The following is a 16,268-nucleotide window of genomic DNA, read 5'->3' as shown; positions in this document are numbered from 1 at the left end:
CAAGCGTCCTCCTTCTTGCGCCCGAAACGTCGTGATTTAATTTAGTTGTTTTCATTTATTTTATGTCATATTTTACCTACGTGACTTTACCGAAAAAAACGAAGAGTTTGAATCCTTGCAGTCACGAAAGCTTCAAATCTAGAATTAAAGTTGTTGTAACTTAATTCGTGTTTCCATGATTCACCCTCTCAACACATCTGGCCACGTCTCGCACCCCCACAAAGGGCATCCCGTACCCCCGGGGAGTGCAGCGTGCACCCCAGGCTAAGAACCACTGCTCGAGACGTTTGCATGGCTGCGTGGTTGTGGCTTGTGCCACTTGCGCCCCAGCAGGCACTGGAGGGATCTTTCCACACGCGCAAAACGAACATTTTAGTCATTCCAATGCGTGGCTGGTTGTAATATTGGTATGCGTTTGTGTTTTATTTCCGAGTAAAATGAGGCTTTAAATTCCTCGCGTTTACGTGGGGCAGGTGTGTACACAGTCCTGACTAGTCTCCTCTCACAGGTGGGGGTTTATTCAGGAACCCTGCTTTCATTTAGCAAAGAGAAAGCAAGAGATTGTTGGTCAAATGGTCCAAGCAGGGCCCTCTTGAAAAACAGCGCTACGACTCAGTAAGGACGCATTTTTGTTGCACAACGCGATCCCTTTAAACGTTGAAGTTCTTTGGCACCGCACGTAGCCAACCGTGCAGCAATTCTCGGTGCAGTGGATTTGGGGTTGATACAGCTTTAACGTACAGACGACATGCCAAAACGCCATAATAACGTGGAATTTCCAGCACGGAACAAACGGGGATGGGCGTCACCCGATGGCTGGTTTGGGTCAATAGACGACGTCGATTTGTTTGATAAAAATGCGTGACAAATTGGGACATAATAATTAAAAAAGAGCTTTACAACTCATCGGATTCCTCCAGATTAAATAATAATTGGCATTCTGACAATGACACCCCCTCAATTTCCTTGCTGGATCGCGTTCAAGTGCCCCCCACTACCACCACCCCCCCCCCCCGAGGGAGATGAGTCAGACTGAACGAGTAAGATAGAGGGGGAAGGTGCAGACCGATGCGTAATGGGCTCAGCCCCCCCCCCCAGACAATAATCCAGCTACGTATTACGCAAAACATTGCCCGTACACGCCCCATCATCATCACCACCACCACCCCCACCTCCCCTAACCATCGCTGCCTCCCCTTCCCCCCATCCTCCACACCCCTACCCCCCACACACGTACACCACTCGTCCCCTCTATGAACAATATATATATTCGAGCCGGCCCCCAGCGAGACCTCAGATACAGCGGGCGTCTCGACTCAACTCACAGTTGGACTTTGTTTTTGTCGAAGTCCTTTGGCTGCGCAAACTTTAAGACAAAGTCGCTGCCACGCGGCCGCAGCACATCAGCGAGTGGCTAGAAGACTTTGTGTTGTGTGTGTTCGCGCGGAGCAGCAGCAGCAGCAGCCTATCGCATCGATTTGGTCAAGATCAAGACCCTCTTAGCGTATCTCGTGAAAATCCACAAGCCCACCGCACACTTCGCATACACACACACGCAGCAGCACTTGGATTTCTTTTTGTCTACGGTGAAAACAGAATTAAGTTATTTTTATAATCACAGGGGCAGATTTTTTGAGGGCATATTAATTTATTCGTAGCGGAGTGGGTTGCTGCCCAAAAGTGATCGGTAAACCCTGCAGCCGTAGCCGCTGCCGTTGTCAGTGGCGTAGCAGTCAGCTGTGGTCGGCACGGCTAGCGGATCAGCTGCTGTTATTTTGTGTGTAGCATTTCTTCGGAAGCCGAGAGCGAAGACGGGAGTAAGGGGAGGGGGAGAGGAGAGAGATGTGTTTGTTCAAAGGATGGCCGGCGGTGGTGGCTCTTGTGTTACTCAACATCTTCGGACTTCACGGCTTTGGTGAGTTGACGTCTTTTATTGCAGTCCACATTCTTTGATGAAAGTACAGAACAACCCAATAATCGTAGTGTTACGGGGCGGCGGCTTTGTTCATCATCCCGTTCTCGGGGTCGGTTGTTCTCGTGTCCTTGTGCCGACTCCGTGCCGGTTAGTGAATAATCAATTGATGAATTACTTCATGAAAAAAATAATGATCTCCGTAAGCACTGTGTTGAGATTTGTTGTTGTTTGTTATTTTTTGTTGTTGCTCTTGTACCACTGCCAACGCAGCAGCAGCAGCATCACCACCGATTAATTCATTCCGGAATAGATCCCTTAAGCCAGTCCGATTAGCACGGTTGGTTAGGTACGGTGCGAAATAAGTTAATCATACATACATGTATTTTCATCATCATCATCATCGTAACGTCGTAACATTGCAAGTCAGGTTGATCCACTGCTGGATGAAGGGGGAAAGCGCGTGATTTGCGACGAGTGAAAATCGAGGTAGAAACCGCTTCAGAAACCGCTCATTCACTGATGTTCGCCGCGGTCAGGAGTTGGAACGCACGCATCTGGCAGGGTTTAGAGCGCTCTGCGCTAACCACTGGCCCCCAAGAGATATTATTATTATACTTTTCACGGGTTCCTTGTTTAAGTCAGGGTGGAGCGGTGGCGCGGTTGTTAGCGCGCTGCGCTGGATGAGAAACGCGGCCAACTGCGTTCGATTCCTGGGCCCGGCGAACATGGCTGGCGAGTGATTTACGTGAACCGGTGGGGCCTGTCGGCGTTACATTTTGGCCGGCGTGAATTTGGTTGAGCGTTATCTTTTTTCGTTATCATCAAGAGCCAGTGGCGTATTTACGACATCATCAACTCGGGGGGGGGGGGGGTTACGGAAGATCGTTCAGGTGGGGCCTCAATACTGCTCTGATAACATTTAAAGGAAACAAGATTTGGAACGACGCAAAAAAATGTAAATATTTTCATTTAAAAATACAAATGTAAGCCGTGTTTTCAATATTTTGTTCTTCTTTTTACACTTGTTGAAACATACATCTCATGGTGACTTAGAGCTTTCTTGACTGCAGGAATTCATATTCTTATATATCTACGTGGCTTTACCGAAAGACCCAAAGAATATAAATCTCACGGTGGTTGTCAAGGTGGGCCCCCAACTCGTAGCTTTGGTCACCAGGGGGGGTGGGGGGCAAGGCACCCCCTGCCTGCCCCCACATTCGCTACGCTACTGATCATAACACAAAAACGATCACGTTGTAGGCGTATTGTTGTTATTATTACGACTACGTTTGTTTACCCAGGGAAGCCTCAGCCAGGTCTCATGGCTCCTTTTCAGCAGGGTCCTGCCAAGTTTTGGCAATGGGGGGGGGGCGGGGCATGACTGCTATGTGTATATTCCAAACGAGTATTGTGCGGGTCATTTTTCACACCACGGGGGCCGAACTCTTGCGAATGACATCACCGGATCTTTCACGTTCACTATGAAGCAGACCGGGCTCGTATTTGCAGGGCGCCTCGGTGGCGAGATGCAAATACAGAAGGTCGTGGGTTCGATCCCGACGCCTGCTGTATATTTGGAGTTTGCATTCTCTCTCTCCCCATGGTCGCGTGGATTTTTCTCCGGGTCCTCCGGGGTTTCCCTCCTTCACATTTAGAAAAAGTCGTTTGGAGTATTTGGCTCCTATAAATGTCCACGCGAAAGTTCAGTTCGTTGAGCTATCATTTGTGGCCAGGTCGCTTCTGAAAAAGAGCCGTATAGCTCAGTTGGGCCTTACCTGGTAAAACAAAATTAGATGTATTTTGTAATACACAACCCTCGGTAATAACCAGGGCGGCCACTAGATTTAGAAGCGTGAAATCTCGCCGTTTGATTTGGTGAGCTTATTCCCGAAATAAATAAGAGGTCACAATACAAATTAATCTCGGAGGCCAGAGCTCTGAGCCGGTAACCCTGAGAACCTAAGTTCGAATCTGGAATTTCAGCCGTCAGTGATTAAACCGTGCTGTCGAGCGTAGTCAGCCGATGGTGTCAGCCCCGTCACCAATGACTGGGGAACGGCAACAACAACAAAAGTATGACGTTACAAATTTGTTAAGCATTTAATTTGGCAACATTCCAGCTCGGATAACAATACAAAAAATATTTTTGCTTCTTTCGGTAAAGACACGTAGAAGGAAAATAATAAAATAATCAAAATATTAAACAATTAAATTCTCACGACGTTTCGACTGAAACACAAGCAATCGTCATCAGGTGTGGATTTCGCACCTGATGATGATTATTTCCCTTCTACGTGACTTTACCGAAAGAACCAAGAATATGAATCCCTGTAGTCACGAAAGCTTTAAAAGCAAAATACAAAAAATATTCACATTGGTCTGACGAACATCTCGCTGTGTACCTGGGCGAGTGAAAAAGTGTCCCCCCCCCCCCGCCGTCACTCCGAGTGTGAATAAGCCGTCACTTGAAGGTTTATTTCAGAAGCATTTCTTGAAAGCTTTTTCGGCGGATCGTTTTCACAGATGTGGCGATGCAATAGCCCTGGGAGAGTTCCAAGCGGATATGTTTTCGTCTCGTGACACCACATGCCGATAGCACAATCGGGATACCATTGCGGGAACAAAAAAAAATAGACGTAATAATACAAACATAGCTACAGTTTTGTGTCCAGTCCCAGAGTGAAAAGGGGGTAGCTAGATACTTTCGCAAACTGACCTTCAGGACCGGATCCACTGCTGGATGAAGGTCTCGTGGTGGATATTTGACCATGTTTCACCATGCCGGTCAGTGCGAGTTGGCGAAGGCGGGGTGCACAAACGCTGCAGTGGAGTACAGTACAACAATAGATTTTGTTGCACTGCCCTCTGCTGGCCAAAACGCAGTCCCCTAGGAGCCTTCAAGAGCTGTTTTATGCAGGGCAGTTGCCGAAGCACTTTCCTGGCTCAGCCTGCTTGACTTCCGAAATCTGACAAGATCTGCGCATAGTCTATGTCTCTCGTTCGGTTATATTATTAGCTCAAAATTCTACATTTGAAACACTTCCAAGACATCTGGCGAGCGTGGACGTGTAAGCCAAGTACCCTCTAGGCCAGGGTTCTTAAGCCTTTACTGCTGCCTTGCACCTCTTTGAGTCTCAATCGTATTTTTTTCATAATGATAATATATACATAGAGATTTGATTAAACAAATTAGTTGTACTTACGTGCCCGTACTTAATTTGCGTTTCGATTATTTGCCTTCTAAAAAAAATCTGGCATGTCTCGCACCCCCACAAAGGGCATCTCGTGCCCCCAGATTCTTAACCCTGCACCCCATGATTAAGAACCACTGATATAGACTCTAGCGGGTCTCTATGGAGCTTTCTCTAGTGGAAACCCTTCTGCCAGCAGTGGGATGAGAAAGTTATTGGCTATTGTAAACACGTACCTGTTACACTGCTAAGAATGGGCTAATTATGGATAAAAGTGCCCTGCCCAGAACCCTTGACGACTAAATTTCGATTTAAAGCTTTCGTGACTGCAGGGATTCATCTTCTTGGTTCTTTCGGTAAAGTCACGTAGAAGGGAAGTAATAAAATAATAAAAATAAAACATAAAATAATAAAATAAATATTTCATTATTCTTTATTTCAAAACATAATAAAAATAATAATAAAATAATTACTTTATTATTTTTATTTTATTTTATTACTTCCCTTCTACGTGACTTTACCGAAAAAACCAAGAAGATGAACCCTTGACGTCTGTTTTCAAGCGTTGGGGTGCAAACTACACAGCGTCAAAAAGTGCAGCGTGGTGCATACCTCTGCTCCCTGATTTAATAAAGAGCTTTGTGACATCACAGCAGAGAGCAACATCAGATCAAAAAGCCAGAGGCACGCATAACTGCCAGGCATGGTTTTATTGAAGTGCTAAAGAAAACCAGACTCACACACCCACATGCTGGCCATACAATGTAAGAAGACATAAGCGAAGAATAGTGCAATGGATATCGAGTCATTATGACAATATGCTGCAACCACTATTTTTATTCTTATTGTGTGTCATTGGAGGAGGCATGGTGGCACATTGCCTATGAACCTGGCCAATTGAGTTTGTCACTGGCCACGGCTAAAATGAGTTGCGTGTGAATTTAGATTTAGTTTTTCAACATACACAGAGAGATTGATGTCTCCTCTGTGCTATAAAATGGTCAATTAAACATTTACTCAGCATAATCTTTTATTTTACCAAGTAAGGCCCACTGAGCTGTATAGCTCATTTTCAGATGCGACCTGGCCACAAATGACAGCTCAACAAAGTGGCTTATCACGTGGGAATTTGTAGCAGCCAAACACTCGAAACGCGTGATGTTGATTCTAAACGTGGAGGGAAAAACCGGAGGACCCGGAGAAAAATCCGCGTGACTACGGTGAGAGAGACACGCAAACTCCACATATTCAGACGTCAGTAGTCGGGATTGGACCAACGACATCCTGTATACCAGCCGAGGTAGTTAACATTTCGCCACCGTGGCACCCCGGTATCTCGAGCTAGTTTAGCCCGTGGCCCCAACCGTGATTGGCCAGTGGCTGCCACTCTGCCTCCAGCCGGCCGTGCTGTCGACTCCCTGCACCACTCCTTGTCCTTGTTTAAGTCCGGGCATAACGTTAGTTTCCCCTCCGCCCATGACAGCATCTTGAGATGCGATCGGAGTTGTTACACCATAAAAAAAAACAGCCATACCAATGTGCAATGCTGCTGTGATGTCATGGTTAGGCACGCTGGTCTAGCAATCAAGAGGTCGCCGGTTCAATCCCAAACTTCTGGCACGGCAATTGAAAAACATCAGTGCGAATTTCGCAATTTTCCCCCAGCCTCTGTCCACCCCAGCTTTACGAATGGGTTCGCCTGAGGTCAGTTGATCAGCAGGCTGCTCGCAGCGCGGGTAAACTATGGTTACTCCCATTTCTTTTCAAGACGCCTGGTTAATGTGAAAGAGTAGACAAAATACCCTCTGGGGTTCCCTCTAGCGAATGCCCTTCTACCAGCAGTGGTGTGACCACTGCTGGCCAACTCTACCTTTGGGCGCTACGGTGGCGAGATGTTAACTACGTCGCCAGGTATACAGATGGTCGTGGGTTCGACCCTGACCCTGACGCCTGCTGTATATTTGGAGTTTGCGTGGTGGTTAGATGTTAACTACGTCGCTTGGTATACAGGTGGTCGTGGGTTCGACCCTGATCCTGACGCCCGCTCTATATTTTGAGTTTGCACGTTTTCCCCGTGGTCGCGTGGAATTTTTCTCTGGGTCCTGCGTGTTTCTCCCCCCACATTTCGAATCAACATCCACGCGTTCAGAGTATTTCTCTGCCGCGTGACATTTCCACGCGACGACGACAAGCCACTTCGTTGAGCTATCATTTGCGATGGCCAGGGTCGCTTCTGAACAAATAAATAAATAAAGAGATAGAGAGCCCTACAGCTCAGTGGGGCCTCACCTGGTTTAAAAAAAATGTTGAAATAATTTGTTTAATAAATCCACGCTGTGCCGTGCCCGCTAACACGACGCGGTCTCTCCCCCCCCCCCCCCCCCCCCAGAGTACAACGGTGGCGGCGGAGGCGGCGGGATGAAAGCGTTCGACCTCTTCGAGCTCACCAAGCTGAGCCGCAGCAACGCCGGCGTGAAGCCCGTCAAGGGGCCCGAGCGGGGCCCCGCCTTCAAGATCGTCAAGGCGGCCAAGATCCCGGCGGTGACGGGCCAGCCCCTCGAGGAGCTCGTGGAGGCGCTGCGCCGTGACGAGGGCTTCACCTTCCAGGCGACGCTGCGGCAGGAGAAGCGCAGCACCGGCACGCTCGTGTCCGTCGGGCCCCTGGCGAAGACGTCGCCGCGCCTCTTCGAGATCATCTCGAACGGGCGCGCCGACACGCTCGACCTGGCGTACGCGGTGAACGGCGAGCAGAGCGTCTTCTCCTTCGAGGAGGTGGAGCTGGCGACGCCGCAGTGGAAGAACGTGACGCTGCACGTGTCGGGCGAGGACGCCGAGCTGTACGTGGGCTGCGAGCGAGTGGACACGCTCACCCTGGAGGGCCTCAACTTCGAGCAGCTCGCGGCCGAGGGCAACGCGCTACGGCTCGGGAAGGGCGCCCTCAAGGACGCCGACGACTTCAAGGTGATCCGCGGGGTCGGAGGGGCACGGTCTTCGGAGGGGTTTTTTTTTTGTTTCACGCGCGAGCGAATGTCGAGGCGGGTGCTCGGCCGGTGTAAAGAGCTCGCTCCGATAACGCGGGGGGGTGGGGGGGCGAGTCTATCCGTAAGACAACCGCTGGTGACTTCCCCAGAAAAGCTGAACTAATTTTTTCGACCCCATCCCACCCCCCCCGAGTCAACCGTGAAATAGGAATTTAATTTGCAATATTCCGATGGCGAGTCACCCGCTTGGCCGCTGAAGCTACCCGGCTGGTATCGGCTGTCACAATAGTGACGGCGGTGGTGATGATAGCCCCGGGTTTTGGCCTGGGGTTATGATCACTGTCACGATGATCGCCCCAGGCCAACCGCCGGGGGGTGGGGGGGCGTGGTGATGATAACTTCCAGGCCAACCTGAGAGCCATCATCACCACCGCTGTCATCATAGCGACGGCGGTGGTGATGATAGCCCCAGGGTGGTCTGGATGCTCGTGGATGAGAAACTGTGAGCCGGCACCGCTGAGATGCTGAGATGCCGGTATCAGCTGCCCGTTATTAAAGTGACTCAACGGCTGTCCCAGTCCAGTCGGCAGTGACAATAATAACACTCACCTCATTAAACGTGCGGGATTTCTTCGATTTGGCTTAATTCCATCCCGGAGAATTAAACGTATTGGCCTGATTGTCATCCGACAGACACTATTCTGTCTTACGAGAGTTAAACATCGTGGTTTGACTGTCAAATATGGCCTCTCTTGGGCAGGGCGAGTGAGAAGGTGGACCTTGTGATGTGTCGATAAAAACAGGTCACATGAAGGGGAATGTCAGAAGTAGTTCTGTGATTGCACCTTCCACGTGCCGCTTTCTAACGTGGGGTGATGATGATTATGACCTGCCCCGCAAGAGCTCAAAATAGTGTCGTCGCGTGACATGAAGCCAACAGCGCAATTGCAATTCTATTCGGGAAAATAAATTGGCCATGATAGTGATGCCCTTTTATATTTATACGGAAAAATCTCACCGGAAACATCAACGAAAGAACATTTTTCAGGAGGGTCCTGCATTGCTAAATTTGGTCAATTCCATCAATAGAGGAGGAAACCAAAGGTTCCTGGAGAAAACCCAATCACATGTAAAGGGGGAAATCCGGAGGGCTGCACACCAGATGGATTCAAGAATCCGTTTGCCATACTGTCGTCTCCTGGCCACCCGTCAGGTCAGCTGTTTTGAAGGTTTCACAAATCTGCACGATTTACCAAAACCCGTACCTCCAGCGAATTGCAATAACAACAACGCAAAGATGGCCTATCCAACCCGAATTGTGATGGGGACAGTTCATTGTCCGTCATGGGCGGATAAAACCATGTACCGCTTTGTGGAAAGTTACCTAGTAGTCTTCCTAGAGCATACGCGAATGGAATGTGAAAATTCGCCCACTTGTCATGAGACACATTGACGTTTTCACATCATCATCACCCCTGCTAAATTAAGCACGATTTTGTTACCAGTTTGATTGCGTAGCCTGGTAGCGGTGGCTATGCACATGGCCTTTAATCGAGCACTATGCAGGCATCTATGGTTGGTGGATCACCACATAAATGGGTTGTGCAACTCCCTTAACGTGGGTGTCGAGGTAGTGCCATACCCTGGCCGAACCGGGAGAATGCAGTACAGCAAAAATGTGGAATATCCGTTTGGGATAGAGCGTTGTTCCCTCACACACGTGGATTTCCTCCAGGGTGCTCCGATTTCCTCCCACGCGTATGAACGCTAATTAATTGGCCGGTACCGCCTTAACACATCGAGGACCGCAGAACTTGGGCAATCGCTGGCGCCGGCTCACAGCCTGCCTGCCACCTCTCTCTCTCTCTCTTCGAGAGCGAGCGGATACTGCGCGCTTTACAAACTGACGTTATTATTCATCATCACGATCCATGGGCAGGTGGCCCCTAGGTGTCCACTGCACATGTCGTCATTTGTTTCCACTTTACTCTCTGTCGTGTGCCAGTGTGGCTCAAGCAGTGGCAACATTTTTCTGGCACCAATATCTTGTGATGTCCTCGTCAAGCCCTTCTCTGTGAGGTCTTCCTCTCTCTCCGGTTCCTTCCATTTTTAAATCCTTTATATTAAGTTCACTTGCTTGCTTGCTTGCGCGCTTACGACAGTGAAAATCTTTCGGTCGTTTTTTAACCCACTTCCCGTGATCCAATCGAGCTGACATTTTGCACACAGACTCGTTGCGCGTGACAATTTGTATTCGTGAAAATTTTTTCCATAACTTTACACTTTTTAGGAAAAAATAAATTTTATTTAATTACCAATTGCTTAATGGTGGCAGGCAATCATCTGACACATAAGTGGCAGCCATCTCAAGCCAGAGGAAGAGAGGACTCTAGCCGCCACGCATATAAAGGATTTATAGTGAAAAACTTTGTTTTAACGGGTTAATTTTTTCCGAACAACAACAACAAGAACGCACTTTGAATTTTCCTGATTTTTTGTTATATTATTGTTACGATACAACGGTTCATCCGAGATGTGCTTTTTCTTCGCAGAGTGACTGTGTGTGTGTGTGTTCATATCGGGCGATTGTGCTGCGAGTTAACGCGCAGGCCTCGCTTTGTCTCCCCTGCAACCCGTCCCTCGTGCGCTCTCAAGGGGGCCTTGCAAAACATTCGCTTCGTGTTCGGCACCACGGTGGAGGACATCCTACGAAGCAAGGGCTGCCCTGCCGCCCAGCGGACACGTAAGCAAGGAGCTTCCTTGATTTCTCTCGCCGGTTCCCCCTCCCCCCCCGTCCATCCGCCACCCTCCACCGCATCTCCGGTTCGAGTAGTCGGCTATGCACGGTGCGAAAGAAGTTCAAGATACGTACGTATGTACTTTCAGGACAACCACCATTGACTTCCCCACAAAGTGGTACTCGTTTAACCGGCCTGAGTCAACACCCAACCAGGATTTTAACTGGCGACCATCCCAGATCAACATCCAGATGTCACCATGGCCAAAGCGCTGATGCGACCAAACCTCGCCAATGTTGCACACCTTGCGCCAGATTCCATAGCTGCGTTGGATTTGGCGATATAGATAATTCAAAATTAATACAGGGTGGATAAAATGGGTATCACTCTGTGGACAGTCTACAACAGTGGTCATTGTCAGAACATACTTGCCACCGTCATGGCAATGTGGAATGTTACGCCGCTGGCGCAGGGCTGCCAATGGCAATGAGTCATGCCCCGTGCTTGTTTGGGCAGAGGTGCACGTATTTCCTTGGGCTAACATTGCGCCCGGCAATTTTTTGTTCCATCAAATAAATAAAGCACATGTGCTCGACCTATTAAAACGCTCGTTTCATGACCGCCACCTACTGAGAGAAATGCAGCAGAGAGGTTTAAAAAAAAAAATTGTAACCGCCGACACATTTAAAAAAAACAACACAAATTTAAAGGTGCAGCCCCGCAATTTTTTGCTTGTCGAACCGCTGGCGGAAGAGCCGCCACTTGAAGAGGGAGCTCTACGGTGGGCCATCGGGAGGATACTTCTTTGGCCGACCCATTCCACGCCGGCCAGACGCCTTGGAAGATTTGGGGCGTACCCACGTTTTTACCCCACCACAACCACGCGCGCATCTCCTGCCGATCGACCTGCGGTGACCCCATTTATACCGCTGGGTGGGCAGAAGCAGGGGGCGCGGGGAGGGGAGGGGGTGGCCCCGGGGGGTGGGGGGCGGGAGGGGGAATTTAAGAACCTCTCACCGTTGTTTCGACTGCCGTGCTGGGAGAATGACTTTTCGCCCCGACCTTGAAGCCCGGCGCACCATTACAACATTGTGGCAGCATCCCTTTAAAAAAGAAAATTAACATGCGGAAATGTGGATGCCAGCTCATTGCTTGCCTTTGAGAATAAAAAAAACAATTCACCTGGAAGATTGGATTCCTCGGGACAACAAATGTAAACTATTTTTATTTATTTATTTTACCTGGTAAGGACCACTGAGCTATGTAGCTATTTTTCAGAAGCGACCTGGTCACAAATGATAGCTCGACGAAATGGCTTATCATCACGTGGAAATGTACAGCAGCCGAATGCTCTAAACACGTGATGTTGATTCTAAATGTGGAGGGAAAACCGGAGGACCCGGAGAAAAATCCACGCGATCACCGGGAAAAATACATGCAAACTCCAAATATACAGCAGGCGTCAGGGTCAGGATCTAACTCACGACCTCCTGTATACCAGGCGAGGTAGTTAACATCTCCTAGCCACCACGTGTAGGAAGTTGTAACGGTCGCGCTCTGGAGCTGTATCGCGCGAAAGTTAGGAAACGGTGTCCGTCGTTTCGCCCCACGTGCCCGGAGCTTCGATTGAGCTCACGAAGACAACCAAATTCAGTTCCTCAAGAAGCCTCCGTGCGCGTGTGAGCGAAACGCCGGACGTCGTGCCGACGACCCCGACAGCGCGTCGCGGAGAGAGCTGTTGACATATTTGCAATGCTGCGGCGACTTCTTTTTAGTACCGCTCCGCTTTTTCGTATGTTGGTGATTCGTTGAGTCTTACGCGACGTTTGTCCACCATAACAGATCTAACACAGATATCGCCTTTGCCGTGTGTCGGTTGTGGGCCCAATCGCAGCTGTGCACTGCGTTGCCTTACATAGGCTTGAAGGGTTGTTTTGATTTGCTTCAGCAGAAAGCGGCAACGTTTAATCTGAGAAATCTAAGAAAGTCTTTTTTTTTATCGAAGGCTAGTCAATATTTTTGGGCAGAATGTACACGGCGTGGAGCACAAACGCTGCCGTCCGTGCCTTGAAAAGGTCGTCTTCCTTATTTGACTCATTTGGGTTTGTGTAAATATAATTGACAACGAAGTGTGGCCAATTTTCGCTCCGTGGAATAACAACAAATGGCTAATTTAAGTGCCGCACTATAATTACACTGCCGATAATTAACTCACCGGGGGAGAGATTACAGCACCGCGGTTAGCGCAGTGCGCTATAAGCCCGACGGATGGGAGTTCGACTCCTGGCCACGGCTAACATCAGTGTCAAATGATATCTCAACCGCTCCTGAGCTCACGAACTCTCTTCAACCATCTGTGCTAATCATCGTGGTGAAATGTGGTCGATCAGCCCCAACGTTCCGTGCAATGGCTCTCCCATCATGCTGAAGAAGGGCCGTTGCGTGAAACATTTGTTCCTCTGTAGGGCGGCATTAATGACTAATGTGTCAAGTCTACGTTTTTTGGAGTCACACAAGGAGCCAATGTAACTGGGCAGCCCAAGCCGCTACCTCTGTGTTTTGTGAAACCTGAGCGGGAGAGGAGCGAAGTCTGGCATTGCCGTTATTGTTTTTCCACTGTGAACAAAAAAAACACTACTTGGCTAAAAGGGCAATAGGCAGGCAAGAAGGTCTACTGTATATTATTTTGGGAAATTTGTACGAAAATCAAACTGCAGACTGTGCATTCCGACCTTCCAAGACGTGACGCCAGTTCGTGCAATAAATATATACGCACACACACACACACACGGTGGTGTAAGATATGTGGTTATGGTGAACTTCTTTCACACCGTACGTAGCCAACCCTGCCAATCGGAGGGGTGCGGTCAGCACCACCGGATTTGCGATTCGGAGGTCGCCGGCCCGATTCCATCTCCCGAAGCGCCGCGGTTGAAGCAACGGCGCGGGTTTCTTAAATCTCCCCCATCACCCTCACCCTCACCTCCTACCGCCCCTGTCGACCCAGCAGCGTAATTGGGTTACACCGCGGTTAATGGATCAACAGGTGGAGCGCGGTGGGGTAAAGTGTTGGTGATCCCATTGCAAAGTGCAGGGCTGTGCTTTCACCTCTTAATTTTCCTTTCTTAATTCACACTCGGGGAATGGAGGGGGTGGGGGCGAAAGGTTTTGGTTTGGACCTGTAACTCATCACAATGCAGTCCGACCACCTTCCCGAGCCGCGCACTTTGCTCCGAGCGACGCTGCCACATTCGTGCGGCGAGATGTTGCAAGCCAGACTCTGTCGAGCGGTCTGCGGTCTTGCGAAGGAATTCGTTTTTTTTTGTGTTGCTGCTGTTTGTGTTTCCCTTCGGTGGTTGCTATGGAAGGGGCGAACATCAGTTGGCCTCCACCTCGCGGTCGCGGCTGGCGTACGCTCGGGAGACCACGGAACGCAATGCGATCAAAGTCGAATTTCAAAGGACAATGGGGACTCGATTCTCGAGTAACCCTCGCCGACGTAGACGCTCCAAGCGATCTGATCAAATCGTCGCCGATACGCTGGTGGTGAAATTCGGTCGTGAGATGTCTTCAGCCGCTGGCGAGCAGCTTTATTGGTCCGAATTTGATGGATGTATTGGCCCCAGATAAATTCTGTTTGTAAATGTGATAATATCGTCGGGTGGTGGAGGGCTTACTCACAAAAGTGTTGGCATTAAACTGCCACGTGGCCAGACACAAAAACAAACATGGATCGTTGTGTAGACTATGGGAACCCACTTTTCAGGAGCTATGGAAATTGATTGTCTTACTCTTAGGTTCTTTTGGTTAAGTCACGTAGATAGGAAAATAAATACATAATAGATCACGACGTTTCGATCGCAACAACAAGCGATCGTCCTCAGGTGAAAGAGAGAAACATGCCTCTGTGACAGGGCATTATACAGAGGGGGGGGGGGGGGAGGAAAGGCCGCAAAGGGGCGAGAGAGTGGGGATAAAATTATAAAATATATATTTTCCTACCTACGTGACTTTACCGAAAGAACCTAAAAGTATGAAATCCTGCAGTCATGAAAGCTTCTAATCAATATTGATTTTCTTCTTGCTGGCGATTAATCATTGACTTATGAGTGGTAGAGATCAGGTTTTGTAATGACTGATGCTATGAAAACATAGATCATAAAATCAATCATATAAATGGCATAGATCATTATATACTTGGTTGAACTGCGTTCCTGATTTTTGGATTAGATCAAAAACTTTTCAAAATCTGTCCTAAAATTTTTACTTTGATTGATTCACAACCATGTTTTGTCTAAGATTGATCCAAAAGTATAACATAACATCACTTTTGCGTCTTTCCCGGCAAAACTTGTGTCACGTGGCAATAGGCAACCTCACTTTCGTTAGCGCGTTCAATTTTCACATCACGTTAATAATCTGCAAATTTGGAACAAGATCCCAAATTGTGCTTTAAAAAACGCAAAATGCTGATTTTTTTTTTTACCATTTATTTATTCCGAATCTTATCCGAGCAGGGTTTGAGCTCACAACTCCCTCCGCTGAGCCACCTGGCCAGATTGCAACACGGGGCTGTACGTGGATTAGAGAAGACACGTACATGGCGTGAGCTGGGAAGAAGTTATTACCTTGAGCAACATACTTCCCCTTAGTGAATAGATGATGATGATGCTGATGAATTAAGGGACGCGTTCTGGCAAACGTGGCACGCACGAGGATCCGCTCGGCTTGAACGGCAGTGAAACGTCCTCACTTCGTACTAAAGCTTCGAATCGAGATTGTCCTCACTTCACTCGTGAGCTAAACCAGTTGTACTGGGGGGAGGATCGAGTGGACACACGGAGCGCGGTTAAGTCTGTCAACATCTCGCACATGTTCGAAGCACAATGGACAATGACATCAACGCGTGGCATATGCCTGAATGTACAGGGTGGCCCACATTTTGAGTTTTCCCAATATAGTACAGGCATCTCCATCTTTAACCTAAAATGAAAAAAATGATAATAAAAAAAATCTAAACTCTTAAGAAATCAATTGTTGAAAAAAGAATGTCAATGTTAAGTTGCACTTCATCTCGGTATTCTGCAAACTCATTACGCGTCGTTATGGATAAATACAAATATAAGCAGAACTCCGCTCTCTGTCTGCACAAATGTGAACAAATATCTTCTACTCCATTGGCCTATCGGCTTTCCGGACCAACATTACCCACCAGAGATTGATTTAAACCAGCAAATGTACCTGTTTAAGTTCACTTGCCGAAACAAATATAGCAGAACAACACTGGATTGTTATATATATATACAGGATCACACCTGTGACGTAAGATCATGTCTATAGCGCCTTCACTCAAGGCACTTGACAGAGCTTATGAGCCGATGACCGAGTGGAATGATGCAGTTGGCAGGTGCGGCACAAGGATTGAGGAATGAGTGACAGCGAT

The 16,268-nt window shown here is 48.5% G+C and overlaps 1 protein-coding gene and 1 long non-coding RNA gene across 2 annotated transcripts in view; one reads left to right on the top strand and one right to left on the bottom strand.

The window, feature by feature from the left end:
- The window catches only part of LOC133356184 (uncharacterized), a 358,360-nt gene that overhangs the window by 237,384 nt on the left and 104,708 nt on the right, over window positions 1–16,268 (bottom strand). The window lies entirely within an intron of this gene.
- LOC133356245 (thrombospondin-1-like) overlaps window positions 1,269–16,268 on the top strand; it is a 46,267-nt gene continuing 31,267 nt past the window's right edge. Inside the window, exons 1-3 of the mRNA XM_061573637.1 lie at window positions 1,269–1,915; window positions 7,496–8,067; window positions 10,743–10,830. Of these exons, the coding sequence (XP_061429621.1) occupies window positions 1,843–1,915; window positions 7,496–8,067; window positions 10,743–10,830 (733 nt within the window). The 5' untranslated portion in view covers window positions 1,269–1,842. The remainder of the gene's footprint in view (window positions 1,916–7,495; window positions 8,068–10,742; window positions 10,831–16,268) is intronic.

This window comes from Lethenteron reissneri, chromosome 53 (assembly GCF_015708825.2).
Source record: "Lethenteron reissneri isolate LAM-NWPU_2019-01 chromosome 53, ASM1570882v1, whole genome shotgun sequence".
NCBI lineage: Eukaryota > Metazoa > Chordata > Hyperoartia > Petromyzontiformes > Petromyzontidae > Lethenteron > Lethenteron reissneri.
The sequence above is the reverse complement of the archived record's forward strand: the minus strand, read 5'-3'. Positions and strand labels throughout refer to the sequence as shown.